Source organism: Electrophorus electricus, chromosome 14 (genome assembly GCF_013358815.1).
Source record: "Electrophorus electricus isolate fEleEle1 chromosome 14, fEleEle1.pri, whole genome shotgun sequence".
Taxonomy (NCBI): domain Eukaryota; kingdom Metazoa; phylum Chordata; class Actinopteri; order Gymnotiformes; family Gymnotidae; genus Electrophorus; species Electrophorus electricus.
In genome coordinates this window covers 18,035,759-18,056,102 of record NC_049548.1, presented here as the reverse complement: position 1 = coordinate 18,056,102, position 20,344 = coordinate 18,035,759, and the positions used below count along the sequence as shown (strand labels likewise).

Here is a 20,344-nt window from a genome sequence, read left to right as displayed (position 1 = left end):
ACTTCTCCGTTGCCCTTAATGGACATTCACGTGCAAGACAGGTTTTGGACACATGCACACCATCGGGACCAGACTATGACTTCTAGAAAACTGTACTAGACATTAATTTATTTTTTCCGTTTTATTATTTATTTTCCTCTTAAAATTGTTACTATTGTGGCAACCGTTGTCGGCCAGAGGAGGACGGGCCCACCTTTGAATCTTGGTTCCTCTCAAGGTTTCTTCCTCATGCTCTATAGTTTTTCCTCACGCTCGGCTTGCTCACTAGGGACTTGGAGTTGGTCATTTGTAAAGCTGCTTTGTGCCAACAGCTGTTGCAAAAAGCACTATATAAATAAGATTTGGAAAACATGGAACATACCTCAAAAATGACCCTGATCCAATTTTGCTACATTAAGCACAACTGGATAGAGGAAGCCTGTGGCACCCATGTCCAGATTAAGCAGAACGCCCAGCTGCCAGAGGGGTATGCAGGCTGAATGCTCCAGGTGACCCCTGACCGCCTATGTGCTTTGAGCTGGTGGCAGGGCAGATACTTGGCAGTCATGACGGTAGACCCAACCTGGAGCATGACCCCGCTTCACACGCCACCCGGGCTTCCTCTTGTCTGTGTTCTGCCGTAGCATCTGTCCAAGTCGAGGATAGACACACCGCAACAGCTCGGCTGGAGGTTTTTAAACACTTGGGTACTATGTTTTTTTCCTTCCAAAAATCAGTAGGAAGCCGTGTCTCATGACTGGAACGTGTCTCAATTGCAGAAGTGCAGAACTAGCGGTCATATCCTTGTGTGCAATCTTTAAACAATCAACTTTTTTGAGTCTTTATGAGGGCTTTGAGCCAACTGAGTAAGGACAGGAAATGTCTGAGAACACTTTCGACGACCTTGGTGTCGGACTGCTTCCACACCAGCACGCCTCCCTGAGCTGGTCATAGAAAGGTCAATGGATGGGTGAAGGTCATTAGCATATAAATGAGCTAAAAGCAGAAGGCTGATAATATAGTGCATATTCCTGTTTGCTGGTAATTTTTCGTTAAATAGGCTCCATTTGACCCTATAGTTAACAAGAGCTTCAAAAGAAAGTACTATAATTACTAAAAGTACAGAAAAAGTTTTACAGGTAAGATTAGAAAAAGAGCTAAAATTAGTAAAATTCATGACACCAATGGCCCAAAAGTCCAAAACTAGGCAGCTATGGACAACTAATGGCTCCGGACAAGCCTGTGCCGAACCCTCCAGAATTAAAACAGCTGTGCGTGGAATACAGGGAAAGCTTGCAGGAGGTGGTTATGAGATCAAATGATTCAATTTGTGCTGCAGAAAATGCCATGACCTGGCACTAACCATGGGAGATGTACAGAGTGGGTGAAGGATTAAATCCAGTCTTGGTCCAAATTGCAGTGCCAAGGGGCAGGCAGCACTGCATACTCTTTAGTATATAGGGTTAGGCTTCATCTTATTACAATAGTGCTGTGAACACATCAGCGAAACTAACAAACAGTGAAACGGAATATTTTGTTAGTATGCATGTGTAAATCCAAGCTCCCACGTTTTCACAAAAAAAAATTCAAAGACTGAACAAAGTTTATTTATGCAAATTTGGAGTAGAAAAAAAGAAATAGAAAATATTTACATCACAGTTCTATAAAAATCTCAATCTTCACAAAACATGAGTAAAACAGCAAAATTGCAAGTTAATGACCTGCAACCCTGGACAAGAGCTGAAGACTAAAAGCCCTCGTCAGAGTCAGAGACGATGGCGTAGTGCACCGGTTTGGTGTTGCGTGTTGTTTTCGTCCTCGGAGCTATGGCAGATGAGGTCACATCCAGGGCGAAGCTATCATCGTCCTCCCACTTATTCTTCTGAAAGGGGAGGGGGGGGGGGGATGTAGGTCAAACCAGACAAATGTGTGTGCTGAAGCCAAAAGAGAGAAGACTGTACATGGTCCTTACTGCAAACCCACAACCGATGCAGCTTAGAGAAAGGGGTTTGATGGTGGTGGAGTACCTTTCCTGCAGCTGTGGCTTTGCCCTTGATGCGGGCAACGAGGTTTCCTCCGTCGGAGTCGCTGTCCGAGTCCTCACTGCTCGGGCCCACCACCTTCCTCTTGCGACCGGGCGCCTTCTTGGCAGCTGCGGCAGAGCTCTCTGATTCGCTGGACGTCGTCTTGGGGGCGGTGGTCTTTTTACTGGCAGTAGCCTTTTTACTGGCAGCTGGTTTAGTGGGGGGCTTGGAAAACGCGTCCAGGATAGAGGACTGCTTGACGTCTACAGAGAGCCGTGACCGTTAGGAAAGGTACGATATAGCAGTAATTTCACTCACATTCAGTACAGTTTATTTTTACTATTATTTATTTATTTGGAGACATTTAGGCAAAATCAGGCCTGGCTGCTTCAAACAATAGAAAGAATAAAAGACTAAACTAAACACACATTACAGACACCTGCAGCAGTTAATAGTGCCTTCTGATCTTAACCCACAACGTGGGTTATGCACCTAATATGGCTATGTACCTGTCCAGGGTGTTCCTGTACCTGTACAGGTGGGTGTGTGTGTGTGGGGGGGGGGGTACTTGTACCTGTTCCTTTCTGCTTGGTTGCAGCAGTTGTCTTCTTGGCTGCTGCTTTCTTCACAGCATCTTTGGGCTTGGGTGGAGGTTTAAGAGCAGCACTTTCAGCTACACACACACACACACACACACACACACACACACACACACACACACACACACACACACACACACACACACACACACACACACACACACACACACACACACACACACACACACACACACACACACACACACACGTATTTGGCTACCGATGCATTACCATCTGTAGGTGTATTTGTGTGTGTGAGTGTTAAGGCTGGGACAGTGAAAAAGCAACGTGTGCCTACGGTTTGGTTAACTAAATCCCTCCCACAAACAACCAACCACTCTGGTCTCTTTAAAACGAAATAAAAAAGGTCCATACAGGCATGTCCACTTGCCCAAACCTGACAGTTTCCAGTGGTGAGAATGCATCTGACACTGACAGTCCTGTTTTGCATATCGTGTGAAGTCAACTCCATACAAATGTCTGAAAAATGTTTTTGCAGTGATGACGGTAATGAGCTCAACCCCATGGTAAGCATCACATGACCACAATATTGCGGTAATGCAATTATCGCCACATCCCTTGTGTGTGAGTGTGAGAGAGAGAGAGAGAGAGAGAGAGAGAGAGAGAGAGAGAGAGAGAGAGAGAGAGAGAGAGAGAGAGAGAGAGAGAGAGAGAGAGAGAGAGAGAGAGAGAGAGAGAGAGAGAGAGAGAGAGAGAGAGAGAGAGAGATTCACTTGCTTACAGCCGTGTGTGTCCTTTACTGGCTTTTCCTCCTTTGGTTTTCTAGGTTTGGCTGCAGCTTTTTTCCTGAAGGAAAACGTAAAAAATTTGATTATGGGGCAGTGGGACGGGGCCACACAAGCCACGTCCAACAGGAAGGGCAACACCCTCTAAGGTGAACGGAAAAACAGTCAAAGAACGAGGGCAGAAAAGCAGAAGACAGGAGGCCACTCACGGAGGAGGCTGGACAGGGGATTCCGGCTCACTTTCAGATGCAGCACTGGGCTCTGGGGCAAACATATTGTTGTCATCGTCGCTATCATCATCATCATCATCATCCATACATGGAGCTTTCGGTTTGGCTAGGCTCTCCCATTGGCCAGATTCATCCTCACTGCTGGACAGGGAGTATTTAGCAGTAGCTGGAAGGACAAACACAGACACAGAGGGTAGGTGCGTGAGTGAGAGCAGCGAATATCAGTAATAAATACATAAACACACAGTTTGGCAACAGCAGACACAAATAAGATGCTTCATTATTAAGCATCTTAGTCACGTGCAGAGCCCAGTTCAACCAAACCCTTCACGACAGCACACGGCAAACAGGAGATGCCTGGCCATTTGCGTGAAAAACAGTGCTGTAAACCAGGCTCTGCCTGACTACACCAACCACACCCACTACAGTGCAGGCAAAACCCATGTAGCAACAGCAAAGACAATCTAAAAAAACTAAGCGGAAACCCTAGCTAGTAATAGGTCGCTAGGAGGCTGTGTTTTTTTTTTTTTTGAGAAAATCATCCTCACCTTGAGCTTTCCTCTCACGTTTCTCCCTGGGTGCCACTTCTCCAGAACTTTCTGCTGTGTCAGAGGCAGGCAAGCAGTCTTCGTCCTCTTCATCCTCAGACCAAGGGTTCCTCTTCTCCTTCTTCACGGGCTTGAACTGCAGGGTGGTCTGCTTTGCGGACCTGGAGCCTGACACAGGGAACACCTCAGAATCAGGGTGTAGCACCAGGGTAACCAACACACGTAGGAACCTCCTCCAAGCCAGCTGGGATCGCTGCTTGGAAAATCGTAAAGACTAGTACAGCGCCTAAAGAGACAAACCAACTGTAGTAAAGACAGACTGAGGATTACTGACAAAGCCATAAATGCCCCAGCTATCTAGATGGCCTGGCTCCTTACACTCCACCCTCTCCTTAAGGGTCATAAACTTGTGGTGATCAGTTTATCTGGCTTTGATCTTTTAATCAGATTATATTGGGAGTGTGGCAAACTGTTTCAGTATACAAACTAATGGTGGTATCAGATGTGCACCCTTTCATGTTAGCAGAAAAGGCTGGAATGACTCCAGGCAGAGCGTCCCTCCATGGGTGTTGCTCTGCAACACGTCACGACGTACGCAATTCCTCCTGATGTCCCTAGTGGACTGTGACCACCCCTTGTGGCCAACCGTGAAGTTACGACTCCCTCGAGAAATCTGGGGAACAATAATCCTTAATCACCAACGCATGACCGAGTTAAGGAAATATAGCCACATGCATTTTTCATTACACCTGACGTTTAAGTCTCATTTGTGGTTGTTATTATAAATAGTGGTATAAGCAATAGTAGTCGCACTACTAACGACATTACCACCACCCCTTGCAGAAATGATCAATATTAAGAACCATGTGGTCAATAGTCTTAATTATTGATTGATTACCCACTATTAATTATTGATATTGTTGTAATTATTATAAGGACAAAATCATATTTATTATGGGTACTCTGATATGGTTATGATGATCCGTTATTATCATTATTATTCTTCTGTGCTTACTGATTAGGTCAGTGATCTTTTGCACCAAATCTTGTGATTGCATGCCTCTCTGGCTTTGACCCGTTTCTGATTTGGTTCACTTGCTAGCTACTCATTTGGCTTCTGATTGTCTTACCATGACTTCAACCTTGAATTTGACCTGCTCTCATACAAGTGAAGTTTATATAAATGGCAACATGCAGCCCAAGCGCTTATACTGTACATACAAAGGCAAAATATAAATGCCGTGTGTCAACGGGATTACATTTTTTTGTCTAGGTTGCACCTAGAGGTCGCCGCATGCCAGCAGGAGCTTTAGCAGAGTGACCAACCCTTGTACAGGCGATAATCTATATCCAGCCTAACAGATATTAGTGTTACGATATACAAGGGGAAGGCAGTGAATTTTTCAGCCTTCATTCCAGAGTTAATCAGGGTGGTGCCCTAATTAAATTTACCAGATGTAAGGGACAATTCATTAATCCATTACAAGTACTAAAATTGCTACAAAACACCAAAACATCAGTGATATATTACCACTAATGTTAGAGCTCCACTTATCCTTGTGCCTAGCACACATCTCTGGACAGTAAAAAAAAATAAATACATTTGGAGAAACACGAGGACAACTTTATCCCCATCGAGAAGTCTAAATGCAAACATTGAGAGCATGAAGTGACATTTAGACATATGTAGATATAGCACCTGTGTGTCTTTAAACACACGCGTATAGCACCTTTGTCTTTGGTCGCCTGCTTTTTGAGACGGGCAGCCAGCCCCATTTCCTGTGAATCTCTGCCTTCCAACCCTCCATCTCCTTCATCAATCTCCATCTTCATCACCAGACCACCACCACACTCCGTCTGCCAAGAGATGATGCAAAAAAGGTTTTTAGCCAAACAAGACTGAAGCCTATTCATTTGAACAGCTTACTTCTGCACCAGCCTCAGGTGCTTCATACTTTGTAAAGCTCTCCTATAAACACAAACTCAACCAGTCTACAAGGCTACTATTGGGCAAAATATCCTTTAAAACGAGGTGGAGCGAATTTAAACTCAATCAGGAGGGACCAGCCAGAGCGACTGCGGTTCAAGTTACCGATTTCCTGTAAATCTGGAACATTTTGAACCAGTAGTAGTCCGGATAAGACGGAGATGGTGGTTAACGAAACAGCCACTGAGCAGGCTGCACGTGCATGGCATCCAGTACAACCCGCCCACACGCGGGCAGACGTGCACCCACATGCACCCCCACCTTGACTTTGGTCCGCTTGCCTCCGGCCTTCTTGGCGGCCTGGTCCTTCATGGTGCTGGTGATGCGGGGGATGACCCTGCGACCCTGTGGGGTCGGCATGGTCTCGTTCTTCATCTTGACCACCTTGGTCCTGCCCCCCTTCAACTTCACCTGGGTCACGCACACCTGAGCCTCCTTCTCGGACTGCTCCACACGCTACACAACCACATGGCACAAAGACACACTGCTATAGGATATCCTAAGGCAGCATATATTTTAATATCTATTATTATGTTTACACACATCTGTGACAGTGGCAAAGCTGTGAGCTCTGGTGTAGGGAGTGTGCTGGAATTAGAACGGGACAGACGTAGGCATTTGGGGCGATGATTACCTCCAGCTCCTCAGTGAAGGCAGCCAGATCCTCCCTCCACAGGTCTGCCGGGCTCTTCTTCTTCAACACGTTCAACTCTGTCAGCTAGAGAGAGAAAGAAAGAAAGAAAAAAAAAAAAACCAAAAACAAACAAAAAAAACCCAACCACTGCTTTTTAATAGATGAGCATTTTCCACTGTCTTTGCTATGCAGTGTCACTGGTTTGTGGAGGTGCTTTCCCAACCCCCGTCCCCCTCGTCACCTTGGCGTCCCTCTGCCTGCAGAGCTCATCTTTCTTCTCCTTCGTGAGGTACCACATGGGCATTGACAGCAGGTAGTTGTAGTCGGGCCCCGAGGACTCTTCCTCTCGGCTCTTCTCCTCCTCCTCCTCCCCTGCCTCCTCTTCCACCTCCTACAGGAACAAAGACCAAGGCAGGAGTTTAGACGCGAATTTCCGCCGTCACAAAAGGCACTCGGGCCTACGTGTGCAAGTACAGCAGGGTTTGGTGTTTGGGTTGTGGACGGCACCTCCCCCAGAGCCGTACCTTCTCCTGGGCTTGCTTCCAGACCTTCACAGGATCCGAGTCGTAACCCATCTGCTGCAGCATGCGGATCAGCTCCTTCTTGGGTTTGTTCTCTACGACACAAAAAGCACGGGGAGCGTTCAGCTGGGTTACATTCAGCAGCCGTCCCCACCTTCGTCAATTCCAGTGTGAAATCAGAAGGTGGCGAGGGTGTGGTGGGTGGCCCGTCCCCTCACCGATGACCAGGTTGCCCTGGATCTTCTCCAGTATGAAGCGTGCCTGATTGGACAGCTTGGTGTTCTCTGCTCCCAGCATGCCAAGCAGCCAGTCCTTCCTCAGGACATAGTACTTCAGCCGCAGCTCGAAGAAGTCTTTCAGGATGTCCTGCACCGTCTCGTACTTCTTCAGGCCGCCCACGTGGTCGAACAGCACCTGTGCAGGTGAGCAAAGGGAAGGAAGGGCTTAGAGAGAGAGCTTTGGAGCTGGAGGCTTTGAGTGCAGAGGTTAACCTCTCACATAATACAGACTGCTTGCTCCATCAGAGGAGACACGTACAGCTCAACACCTGAACATCTCTTCAACAGCAGGGCTGAGCTGGTTATTTGATTCATCTGAAGAAAACTAAGTATTCAGTACCTCATGTCTATGAAGCTAAATAAGTGTGTAAGAGTCTGTAAATAAAAAGTTCAATAACAAATTTGAAACAAGTAGTATTATGATGAAGTAACCAAGATGTATGTTTGTGTATAATAAACTTCATTTGCACAGCACCTTTATAAAACAAGTTTACACAGTGCTTACCAGAGAACAGAATGAGTAATAAAGATTATTCCAGAAAGCTTATTCCTGAAATCAATCACTTCAGGAAAGAATTTGCCAATATTAAAAATGATGTAATTAAATGACTTAATTTTTCACTGTATTCTTTAAGACTTTAAAAGAAATAATTTCAAATAAAGGCAATTTAATTGATTAATTTATGACTGAAGATAATTTAAAGACATTTTAAAACTGCATTTCCATCCATCAAGTCAGTCAAAGTACAGCTGGAGAGAGCTGGTGTGCAGTCCATACCATAGAGTTGCAGGTGAGGGGGTTCTGGAGTTTGAAGACCTTGTGCAGGCCAGCTGCCTCTGCTTCCCTCAGTCTCTCCTCAGTCATCTTGACCAGGAAGCGCACGCTGGTGTCGGTGTGGTATTCCTTATAGTCAGTGATCAGAGCAGGGGCCTTCTCAGAGCCGTTCAGCATAACCTCCAGCACGTTCTCCTTGTAGGTCTGTGAAAGACACACCGTCAGCACATATCCTCTTCTCTAGGGGAGATGGAATGTCTCCAAAGTGTGTGCTTCAAACAGGAGTCTGGCAGAGATGGTCCGGGTCTCTCTGCAATGCAGTGACGCTTTAAACAGGCATGTTGGAGCAAGAAGCACTAGGTTGTGTGTGGATCTGAGAATGGTAAAGATGTATCCGTGTGTGTGTGAGTGTATGCATGTGAGAGAGTGAGAGAGTACAAGATATGACCCAGTACATAATTTAATGCGAGCAGCAGTCCTCAGTGGAACTCTTTAAAAGAGCTGGGTCTCTCCCACAGGGCCGGGGACAGACGCCCCGACCTACGCCATACTGGTCCAAACAGAGCCTTTCTAGAACCAAGTGGCAGCTGTAGGTTGCATGTGAAGAGCGGCGCATGGTCTGAGCACCCCTCTCCTGGAGCACTACCTACCTGAGTCCACGTCTTCACGGGCAGCTCGGAGATCTCGATGGTGGTGGAGTCAATGATGGCCACCTCGCCGCTGTTCATGTACTGGTTGGTTGTCACCTCTTCAATGGTACCTTTGAAGCCCTTATAACTGGGCAGCTGAGGGTGACAGAAAACGATTTATAAGGCTGCAATTTAGTTATTTATTTATTTTTTTTAAATTCAACATCTGTAATCGCAAAAATAATCCTGAGACATCCGTGCTCACCATGGGCAGCGGTTCTTCCCCGTCGAGCATACGATGCACGTTGGTGACGATCTCGCGTACGTCATAGTTGGGAAGGCGGCTGGCCCAGCCGGTGCCGATGCCGTCCGCGCCATTGGCGAGCACCAGGGGGATGATGGGAATGTACCACTCGGGCTCCACGCGTATGTTATCATCATAGTTATACTTCAGCAGGTTGTCGTCGACGGCGGGAAACAGCAGGCGGGTGAGAGAACTATGGAGGTGTAGGGCAGCAAGGGGTTACGGAGAGGGTGGGAGCACTGAGCCTATAAAAGCACTCATATGATTTTATAACATAAAGGACAGGCTGGGCTCATGTGGGTTGCCACATTCCCCATAGGGTTACACAGTTTACTACAGACACCAACCCTACACTCATCTGTGGGGGGCACCTTCAGTGCTAGTCTGATTCTGACCACAGCACCACAAACATGGCCACAGTGCTGTAAACAGCACAGCAGTATAGCTGTGGGTGTTTTACACGCAGCCCTGTCAGGTTCAAGGGTCTTCCACAAAAACATGTCCACCCACAGCAGGTCTGTGGTGAGAAACTGACTGCAGACCGAGGAACAGAGCATGGCTAACACATTCTGCATTCCTGATGAAGGATTGTTGGTAATATACAACACTTACTATATCTATCTGAGCACAAGGAAAGAGTGCGTGCGTGGGTGGTGAATATGTATCTGGTGCTGTGTGTGTGTATATACACCTGAGCATGGTGAAGATATATCTGGGGCTGGCTGAGTCTTTTCCTCCATGTAGACGTGTGCCAAACTGACCCAGAGGCTGGAGCAGGTTCAGATTGTTACTGCCCACAAAGTTCTGTGCCAGACCCACGATGGTCATCATCAGCGAGATCTGACAGGTAGCAAAAACAATTAGAAACCTGTTCGTGAAGCAGGTTTATAAGGAAAGTAAACTGCAAGCAAACGAAAGCCAGTCAGTGCCGAGGCTCATGCAGAGTCACCTCTCCGTGATGGTAGGCAGACATCTCCGCCACAGAACCAGCCAGCTGGGCTACCTTCACCTCCCGCTTATCATTACGCTTGAAGCAGCAGAACAGCACTTTCCTCTGGCCCGGTTTCAGGCCTGAAACACACACACACACAAAAAAAATAAATCAATAAAATAGCCCACTGACCACAAAACCACAGATCAATGACATCTCCCTCACACACACGCCTTACCATCCACCAGGCAGGGGATGGATCGCTCGTTGTCAGAGTTGGAGAACAAGACCAGCTCCTTATTCACAAAGTCGTGGTAGGTGAGGGACGATGTCTCTTTACCATACAGATACTCCTGAGGACAGAGAACAAAACAGTTCACACACACAGAGGACACAGGGTGCTCCCATTCAAATGGGCGTGATGTGATAGCAGGCAGACCTCTGGAAGGTTGTGCTCGCGACGCTGTCGTCTGTTGATCATGAAATTGGTGAGCCACTCCTTCCGCTCTTCCACCTTCTTCTTACTAAAGGCCTGAGAGAGAGAGAGAAAAAAACTCAACCAGGGAAGGCCATGAAGGTCCATTTATTCATGGCAAAATTAATTACAATTTAAACTGCACAAAAACAAGAATCAATTAAATGGAAGATTAGCCTTTAAAATTAGCATTCAATTAACTGTGAAACTATTATAAATTGTCAGCTGCCATCCTCCACCTTTGACTATGCATTTTACTTGACCGAATCTTTCAGTAATGTATGTGCATAAAAAGTCAACATCACATGTGGGTAAAATCTGGTGTGGGCCACCATGGACAGGGTGAGGTTACCAGGGTGATGGCCTCATCATCAGCAGGGCCCGAGTACTTGAATGGGATGCGATGCCTCGCCATGTCAGAGAAGTACTCTTTTGCCTCCTTGGCCGTGCTGGTACCCAGACCTGTGAAGGAGGGAGCACCGACACACACAGACACACACACACACACACTTTACAAGCCCGCTCTGAGAAACACTGGGACAGTGTCAATTCCTCAAAATAATGTTATTTTTGAATGATGACAAAACCATCGTCAACACCCAAACTTATTTATGACCCCATCACCTCATCATGACACACACACACACACACACACACACACACACACACACACACACACACACACACACACACACACACACACACACACACACACACACACACACACCTCAAACAGATGTAAAACTGGGCGCTTACATGTGGTGGTGTACTACCACAGGTGTTTGGGACAAACCTTTGTAGTATTTGACCTTCCACGATTTGATATTACTCTGTTTCTCCTTCCACTCAGTGAACTCTGGGATACTGTAAAAAGAGAGCTCCTGTTTCTTATTAGACACCTACAGGGCCAGGGAGGGAGAGAGCAATAGTTAAACACCAACATGAGTTTGGTAGGTCTTTTAATTTTTATTCCTTGTGACAAAGAAAAGGCAAAACATACTATGCTACAATTGCAGCTGAGATTACAAAGTGAGCATGACAGCCCCTCCCAACCAAACCCCCACGCATTCTGACCCCCTCTCACCTTAATAATAGGAGTAATGAACTCCTCCAGGAAGTTGTGATGTAGAAGTGAGGGCCAGTTATGGTGGATGAAGTTGATAAGGAGTCCTTTAATGTGAGACCCATCCTGATCCTTAAAGAAGCACAGTCACCCCACAATTACAGCCCGCAACAACCCCCCCCCCCCAAAAAAACCCCCACAACTCCCACGAGGAGGCCAACCTGATCTGTCATGATCATGAGCCTGCCATAGCGGAGGGTCTTGAGAGACTCTGGGTCGCTGTAGTTCTTCCTGTACTGCAGTCCCAGGATCTTGATGATGTTATTGATCTCTGCGTTATCCATGATCTGCAGCGGACAGTGCAACGTTTCAGGGACGCGTGCTCAAGGGTTCTGTAACTGCTCCGGTAGGAGGGCAGGTGTTGAGTCTCTGTCATCTTGCCCTTTGCTGGGGCGTGTGCTGACCTGTTTGTGCGAAGCCTCCCGGACGTTGAGGATCTTTCCACGCAGGGGGAAAACCCCGTAGCGATCGCGGCCCACCACGCTGAGTCCGGACACGGCCAGAGTTTTGGCCGAGTCCCCTTCAGTTAGGATCAGAGTGCAGCCGCCAGAGTTCTTTCCACCTAGATCCGCCCCCGCCCACACACGGATTTGTGTTAGTGCATAGTACAACCCAGTGGCTGTGCCCATTTTATATACACCCACACACACACACAAACATTTTTAAATTTACTTTTATATTTAATTTCAATTTCTGCTACCATGTATAAACACAATTAAAGTACATTAAAAGTACAATAAACTACCATGTAAACTACCAGAGAACCAAAAGCATTTAGTTAATTTCTGCATCTTTGCAGAGAAGGAGAATAACTGAAGGTCAGATGTCAGGTTGGAAGAGATTAATCCTGTGAGATAGGATGGCAATCTCAGGTCAAGAGTCAGAGTTTTGGGATTCTCTTTTTACACGTTTAATAAATGAGCTGAAATGTGTTGTCTTACAAATGTTCTCAATTTCAGTAGCCTCCTTGAGAGGTACTGAAAGTGGTCTGAGTGCCAGTACACCAGACCTTCACACATCCACAGACAGATGCAGTTACAGCCTGAGGCCTAATTTTGAGGTTGAGAGATCTAAACTTCAAATTAAAAACGCAGGCAACCATAGTAGGGCGGTAGCTCCAGAAAGCTCAACTTCAAAACCCTGATTTTTCTAGAGCATGGCCTGCAGGAGTGGCATCCAGTTCTAGAAGAGCCGGCCTGCATTCAGAGAAGTCTACCTGCGTCGTTGGCGTCGTCGAGCTTGGGCACGCCCTTGATCTTGGTGTGCTTGACGGCGGAGCACTTCTTATTGAGCTGGTTCTGGGCCTTGAACTTCACCCAGTTCATCACGCTGTCCACGATGCCGCAGCTGTTGGCCTGCAAAACAGCAGCAGGTGTAAGGAGGCGGCTAAGAGTGGGCGAGATCGCCAGCAACAGTTCCGCACGGCAACTCTGGCTACGGCTGGCGTTTGGCAAGGCCAAAAGGACCGATCTGTTCACCGTTGCTGCATGTTCAATACCATAAAGGCTACTCCGAAAACAGTCCCTGCTGGAGTAACGTCCGCATGTAGCACACTAGCTCAGTGGTTCACACTAGCGCCGTGAATCACACTAATGCAGCATTGGAGAATTTCATACTTGTTTTGTATTGTGTTGGCTCCAACATCTGACTTCAGGTAGGAAGGTACTGAGAACGTAACTGTGAAACTAATATCCTGAAATAGCTACATGGATTTCCTCCAAGTAAGGAACAACGTATGTATGTGTGTGACACACCTGCTTGATGAACTTATTGCTGAGGGTGCAGGTGGAGCCAAAACTCTTCTGCTGCAGCGTCATGTTCTCTTTGGTCTGAGAGTCAAAGCTGGGATTCTCGATCAGGCAGTTCACAAACAGCCACATGTGGTTCTTCACCTGAAGAGAGACAGACTCAGGAATGAGAAATTTGGCAAAGCAAAAAAAAAAAAAAAAAAAAAGTTTCCCCAATTGTTTTTGGCATCATCCCAATTCCAATATTTGAAACACAGATTGCTGCAAATCGCAAAATGCAACAACTATTTGTCCCGTGACTATCGTTCCAAAAAGCATCCATGAGCCAAACACAAATAGTTTTACTATTTGTGCCAAGTCAACTTTTAATATATTGCAAATCATCATCATAAAAAATGTAGAGGTCAAATCTGGCCATCTTGTACCTGGAACGGTTTGACCACCACCCCTGCCTTGTTCTTCTTCTTCACCACCTCAATCAGTTTGGACACGATCTGGTCAGCCACGTAGTCTGTGTGTCTGCCACCCTAAGAAACAGAAACAGACACACACACGGCAACCTGGAGTAAATAAAACTATTAAATGAAGTACTCCATTGTATACTGTCTAATTCTACACAGCACAATGAGGCATTTCCAAAAATGTCCTTAACATGACTTTCTAAACAAACTCTCTCAGGTAGTTAACACACCCACGCGCTTTGTGCTGTTTGTACCTTGGTGGTGGCAATGCTGTTGACGAAGCTGACTTGCTGGAATCCCTTTTCACTCATGGTGAGGCAGACCTCCCAGCGTGGGTTCACCACCTCATGCACTACAGTGAGGGAAGAGCCTGTCTCATCCGTCCTGTCCTTCACATACAGGTCCACATAGCTACGGAACCCATTCACCTGGGGGGGGGGGAGGGAGAGGAGAGAGAGAGACACACTAAACAAATGGTTGAGCATTGAGCTACTGCCTGTAACCACTTTATGTTCATATTGATCAGTTGGAGGACAACGCTTATCCCACAGAGTGACCTCCGCCGTGACCCCGTCAGAGGGCCGTGCACACGCCTGCTCTGTACTCACCGGCAGGCGGGTGCCGTTGAAGAAGACCTTCACGCCCTTGGTGGAGCCGGCGATGTCGTAGGCGCGGCGCGTCATCAGTGCCACTGTGTCCCGGTCCAGTGACTGCATCTTGAACTTGGCCAGGTCAGGCCAGAAGGTGATGCAGGTGTAGTCATCACCGGTGAAAGGGCGGAGGGCAGCCTCACCCGCGCGGCCCATGTTTTCGTACCACGTCTGGAGAACCAAGCACAGCGAGAGGGCCGCTATTTATAACAAGACCCAGGCCTGACAGACTGCTCTTATTCTGTTACATATACATACACAGGAGGTATGATTCTATCTACTATCAAACCGTGGACCTTTCATGTGTGAAGAGAACCTGATGACCACAATGCGCATAAATTCATTTATGACCTACATCCCAGCAATAATAAAAGCCTCAAGTTTATGTAAATGCATCGGTGAAATGCTCTTTGGAGGCTGGGGTCAGAGCACAAGGTCAGCCTTCGTACAGCACCTCTGGAGCCGAGGCTTAAAGGCCCATGGCATGGCAGTGCCAGGATTCAAACCCACAACCTCATGACTGATAGCAAAAAGTCATACAGCCTATTGCTGACTTAGCCGATGTCACATACTCTACGGCCATAAAAGCCACAGCAGTGAGCCCGCACATGGGCGAATGATGTTTTAAACAGCTATACGCTTGGGGCGGTGGGAAAGCCAGCCCTACCCGCTCACGGCTAATCACCTCTCACCTGCTTGAATGAGGACTTGGACTCTCGGCATGCCGTCTCCACAATAAACTTGGTACTGAAGATGTTGCACAGCTTGGCACCGTATCCATTACGGCCACCTATTTTTTTGGAGTGAGAGAGAGAAAACGTGAAATTGAAGGAGTCTCAAGGCAAAGCCCACAGCTGTAAGCAGCAGATCCGAGCTCTCTACCTGTGACCTTCTTTTCATCGTCATCATAGTTACTGGAGGTGAGCAGCTGGCCGAAGATGAGAGCGGGCACATACATCTTCTCCACCTTGTGCTCCACCACAGGAATGCCCTTCCCATTGTTCCAGATGCTGATGGAATTGTTCTCTCTGCAGGGGTCCAAGGGTGGAGAGTCTCAGGGCAAACACACATCCCCACAGGCCAGACAGGCCTTGTGCAGGCCAGACAGTTTGCCTGAACATCTTTACATATGCATCTGCACTTTCACTACTTCACATCTGTAAATCTGCACTGGGACAATGGCTGCTGTAAAAAAAAGTGCTTAATAAATAAAATTTGTATGTGTGTGTATTTACTGATGCTGTTAAGTTTTGAGTGTTTTATGTGCCCTACAGTAAAAACAGTTCTCCGTTTCTTGAACAATAACGATCTCATCAGGCACCAGTATTTTGACTAGCGGCATGGTAAAGAAACACAACCCCACTGGGTTAAACAGGAAGGTGCACTCTAGTATTCTACATCTATGGCTTGTCATGTTCTAGCCTGTGTTACAGCATGACATTGAACCACAGGTGAGACACAGATTGTTAGATACTCACAGGTCAATGTTGATCTTGATACAGTTCATGTTACTGTCTCTCTGCTTGTTATCGGCAGCATTGACTGAAGGGGAAACAAACACTTATTGCCATCATAGCATGAAGCTATTTACACAAGACACTGACAGCACTCAAAAGCAGGAGTTCCATGCCATCCTTCTAAATGCAATACAGGAACCAAAACCCAAACCAGCCGGCAGGCATCGCCGGTCCTCCAACCTCAGTGTGTAAATGACGTTCTTCAAACGTACCCAGGATTTCGTCAAAGATCTTGTAGAGGCCTGGAACAAATGTGATGTCCCTGCAATTCATACCAATGTCTGCATCAAACACCCACATAGGCTGAAAGACAGAAGGGAGGGTGGGGTAGCGAGAGAGCTGTGATGTAACACACTCGAGCCTCTGAAAATCATTAGGTTGTACACAAAACCAAAATCAGAAAAGAATCTGATAGTTCCACACCTTGAACTGAAACATTTAAGCCCAAATTAAAACAGTCCTACTTGTGCCCCCATTGCTTCATCGCAAAAAAATGCAGGGGGGGGGGGGGGGGGGGGGGGGCAACGACCAGGGCGGCCCTACCTGAGTGAGGGGTTCCACGGAACCAACGTAGGTGTCCGGCCGGAGCAGAATGTGCTCCAGCTGGGTCTTCTTCTGGTAGATGCGTTCCACAGAAAGTCTCTTGGCATCCTTCTTGGGCTTGCTCAAGGTCTTGTTTTCAAACAGAGACTGAGGAAGAATTCGAAATAAGTTTGAACTTCAAATTATAGGTTGCCTGCCTACTCTTGTCTAGCTAGCCGGCGTGAGGGGGTAGGGGGATGCGAAGAACCCGAAGACACGCCGGACAGCATAAACTAGACGCTACATTAGAGCAGACAGTACATTACAGCGGTTTTAAATGTTTTAGCGACTCGGCCCCCTTTGCATATGCAGGAAGCAATAACTAACACGCTAGTTATCCCCCTAGCTATCCGAGCTTATAGGATAGCTAGCTTAGGTTAACTAGTTTTAGTTAGTTAACTATCTAGCTAACGTTAGGTTACTTAGATTAGGTTAGAGGAGTAGTTAACTGGTTAACAAGCATTTTGTCCGTATGACCGAAAATACAAATTAGAAGGCAAAACCAACAAAGCTTGGTTCACTAGGTTAACGCTAATGATCTAAGATAGTGCGGCTGGCTAGCATTTCATAATTGTACTACATTAACACTGGTTAAGATTAAAAGTATAGCTAAAGGTAGTTACCTTCAACGGTCCGTCCGTGGAAGCCATTTTTCACAATAAAATCGATTTGTGGGCTTTTTTTTTAACGTTTAGGTAACCTTGTCTTAAGTCTTCACACTTCAACAACATACAACTAAAATTCCACTTTTCAATCGATTCACTGTACAACTATGGCTAAAACCGTCTATATTTAAGAAAACATTTAACCTTTTTTTACTTACTGCACTCTTACTAACTAGGTTACCAAACAACCTCTATCAAGTATTTGCACCGTTAGCTAAATAACTGGCGAGCTAACTACGTTATTTTGAATTTCAAACAATAAAGCGCCGCTTCCTCGCGCCAAGATGAAAAGCCAATCAGAGTGAAGAGGCGGTTGGGCTGACTTATTGCGTCATTCACGTCCTTCCGATTTCCATATTCTTCACCCAATGAAGAACTAAATCTACGTCCACACGCAACGCATAAAATATTAATAGGAAAGGATGCGAAGTTCAAACGCTATTGTTATAGAAACTTTGAACTTCATAATAATTATATATTATTATATATGTTACCTATATTTAATAATATAAATAATACTTTTCTACCTCTACTTTTTTTTTTCTTTTTACTACAGTACTCTCTCTGTTTGTTTAAGCGCAGGATTTATGATAAATCAAATGCCTTGATTCAAGCGTTTCTTGAAGAGGTAAGCCTTTAGTCTATATTTGAAGACAGCAAAGATCTCTGATGTGCAAACAAGTAGTGTGACTTCATTCCACCATCTGGATGGTAGTTGTAGACTGTATGGTGCTAGTACAGACTATCTGGATGGTAGTCGTAGACTGTGCATGGTGCTAGTACAGACTGGATGGTAGTCGTAGACTCTGCATGGTGCTAGTACAGACTATCTGGGTGATAGTCGTAGTCTGTGTATGGTGCTAGTACAGACTATCTGGTTGTTAATCATAGACTGTATGGTGCTAATACAGACTACCGGGACGCTATACACTGAATGTATCTTGAGGCATGTCTTCCCTGACTCTTGAGGGGCAGTGGTCTAATGGAGCCATTTTCTCAATTATTCTTCCTTTTGTATTCACATTTTGGAACATAAACATTATTACACTAACACCTAGTGGCCTGGATGTTTTAGAGATTGTGTACTAAATCTATTTAAACAAGGCCTCTGTGTGGGGGACCCACTCTATGGAGCATAAACTGGTTAATTTGAGGACTATAAAGCAGTTTGTTTCTCATGTGAGCTGCACTTTATAGAAAAAAAATGTAAAAATAATAATGAATCACTTAATAATCACTTATCACTTATTGCATCTTTAAGCCAAGCTGTACTTGAGGAATGGAGATATTGTGTGGGGTTACACTAGTGCTTTCAGGGAGGAGGGGGGCTGGTACAGCTTTGTGGGCAAGTGTTAGGATTTTAGATCTGGTGACTACAGGAAGCCCGCTGAGGGAACGCAGCAGTGGAGCGATGTGTGTGAACTTGGGAAGGCTGAATATGAGTCATGCAGCTGCACTCTAGATCAGCTGTAAGGGTCTGGGGGCTGTACGATCACTCTGGATCAGCTGTAAGGGTCGGGTGGCTGTACAATCACTCTGGATCAGCTGTAAGGGTCTGGGGGCTGTACGATCACTCTGGATCAGCTGTAAGGGTCTGGGGGCTGTACGATCACTCTGGATCAGCTGTAAGGGTCTGGGGGCTGTATGATCACTCTGGATCAGCTGTAAGGGTCTGGTGGCTGTACGATCACTCTGGATCAGCTGTAAGGGTCTGGGGGCTGTACGATCACTCTGGATCAGCTGTAAGGGTCTGGGGGCTGTACGATCACTCTGGATCAGCTGTAAGGGTCTGGGGGCTGTACGATCACTCTGGATCAGCTGTAAGGGTCAGGTGGCATGTACAGTGAAAGAGAAAGTGTGAGCTGCAGCTGTCCAGTCTTTAGATGATGAGGGACAAACAACAGAGCGGAAGAAATGAGCAAATCATCCTGATGTTCCATTAGAGAAGCCTGCATGTCAGAATCATGATAGTAACAGGGGCAAAGAATGATAACTGATTCTTCAGGATCACGCCTAGGACCAGCTGATTGTCCAGGACCACACCCAGGACATGCTGATTCTCCAGGACCAGCTGATTGTCCAGGACCATTGGGATAGGTTTCATTTAAACCTTTGGGGTGGGGTGGGGTGGGAACATTGCGCACATCACCCAACCTAACACATTATATGAATATAATGGAATTATTGGGGAGAACATATCCATATCCAGGACCAGCTGATTATCCAGGACCAGCTGATTGTCCATCACCATATCCATGACCAGCTGATTGTCCAGACCAGCTGATTGTCCAGGACCATGTTGTTGCCAAGAATATCTAACAGTCTGTCTTTCTGGGTTTCAATTTTAGATGATGGACACTTATCCACGTTGAGATGTCAAATAAGATGTCAAGATCTGATGGGCTGAAGGAGAAAACAAATGTATGACCCCAAATCCTTTGCTGTATGAGTGTTGATCCTGTATAGGGTTGGCATAACAACCAGCCTCTGTCAGCTACATTCCAAGAGAAGTCTGAGGAACGGAGTGTGCTGTGGTTAGCCAGAGTGGAGGCTCGCCATGGCAAGGTGATCCATCTTTTGGGCGGTGCAGACTGGCGTCTTCTGAGAATGCTATGAAAACCTTTAGTCACAAAAAAGCCCCAAGCAACTAAAAATGAAAGGCTAATTAATGTGGATTATTGGGGGTTAACTTGGGTTAATGTGGGTTAACACGAGATGACGCCGGGAAAATTCTAAGGGTTCATGCACTCCTTTTCTGTTTTCCGTTCATTTTCCATGCACCTCTGTCATAGCCATTAGTTTGCTGAAAGCTCCATGATACATTTTCCATCTCTGAAAGGCTGAACAGTCTCTGTGCACCCGCAAACAGAGGAACCTGCAGCCCATTTACACGAAGCCCCCGTGAACGCCGAGCCGGAGACGCCCACTCAACCGCCCG

The 20,344-nt window shown here is 46.4% G+C and overlaps 1 protein-coding gene across 1 annotated transcript; it reads right to left on the bottom strand.

Moving 5' to 3' along the window:
* Positions 1-1,564: 1,564 nt before the first annotated feature.
* top2a (DNA topoisomerase II alpha) lies at positions 1,565-17,650 on the bottom strand. Its single transcript, XM_035533211.1, has 35 exons — positions 17,365-17,650; positions 16,703-16,849; positions 16,372-16,462; positions 16,121-16,184; positions 15,525-15,670; positions 15,335-15,432; positions 14,601-14,813; positions 14,247-14,420; positions 13,957-14,058; positions 13,538-13,675; positions 13,000-13,138; positions 12,188-12,345; positions 11,945-12,070; positions 11,745-11,855; positions 11,454-11,559; positions 11,013-11,122; positions 10,625-10,717; positions 10,424-10,538; positions 10,204-10,325; positions 9,946-10,094; positions 9,216-9,447; positions 8,972-9,106; positions 8,325-8,525; positions 7,487-7,682; positions 7,272-7,363; positions 6,989-7,138; positions 6,748-6,831; positions 6,375-6,569; positions 5,857-5,983; positions 4,127-4,294; positions 3,558-3,744; positions 3,345-3,409; positions 2,578-2,676; positions 2,007-2,266; positions 1,565-1,861 (listed from the first exon to the last, which is right to left on the bottom strand). The coding sequence occupies exons 1-35, from the start codon at positions 17,389-17,391 to the stop codon at positions 1,727-1,729; spliced, it is 4,755 nt and encodes a 1,584-aa protein (XP_035389104.1). The 5' UTR covers positions 17,392-17,650; the 3' UTR covers positions 1,565-1,726.
* Between the last annotated feature and the right edge of the window lie 2,694 nt (positions 17,651-20,344).

Excerpts from the sequence above, each read along its gene's own strand:
- top2a (XM_035533211.1), bottom strand. The coding sequence starts at position 17,391 with ATGGCTTCCACGGACGGACCGTTGAAG. Across the intron at positions 6,832-6,988 it reads GCAGGCAGAGGGACGCCAAG|CTGACAGAGTTGAACGTGTT; the intron begins GTGACGAGGGGG and ends TTCTCTCTCTAG. Across the intron at positions 6,570-6,747 it reads CCTTCACTGAGGAGCTGGAG|CGTGTGGAGCAGTCCGAGAA; the intron begins GTAATCATCGCC and ends GTGGTTGTGTAG.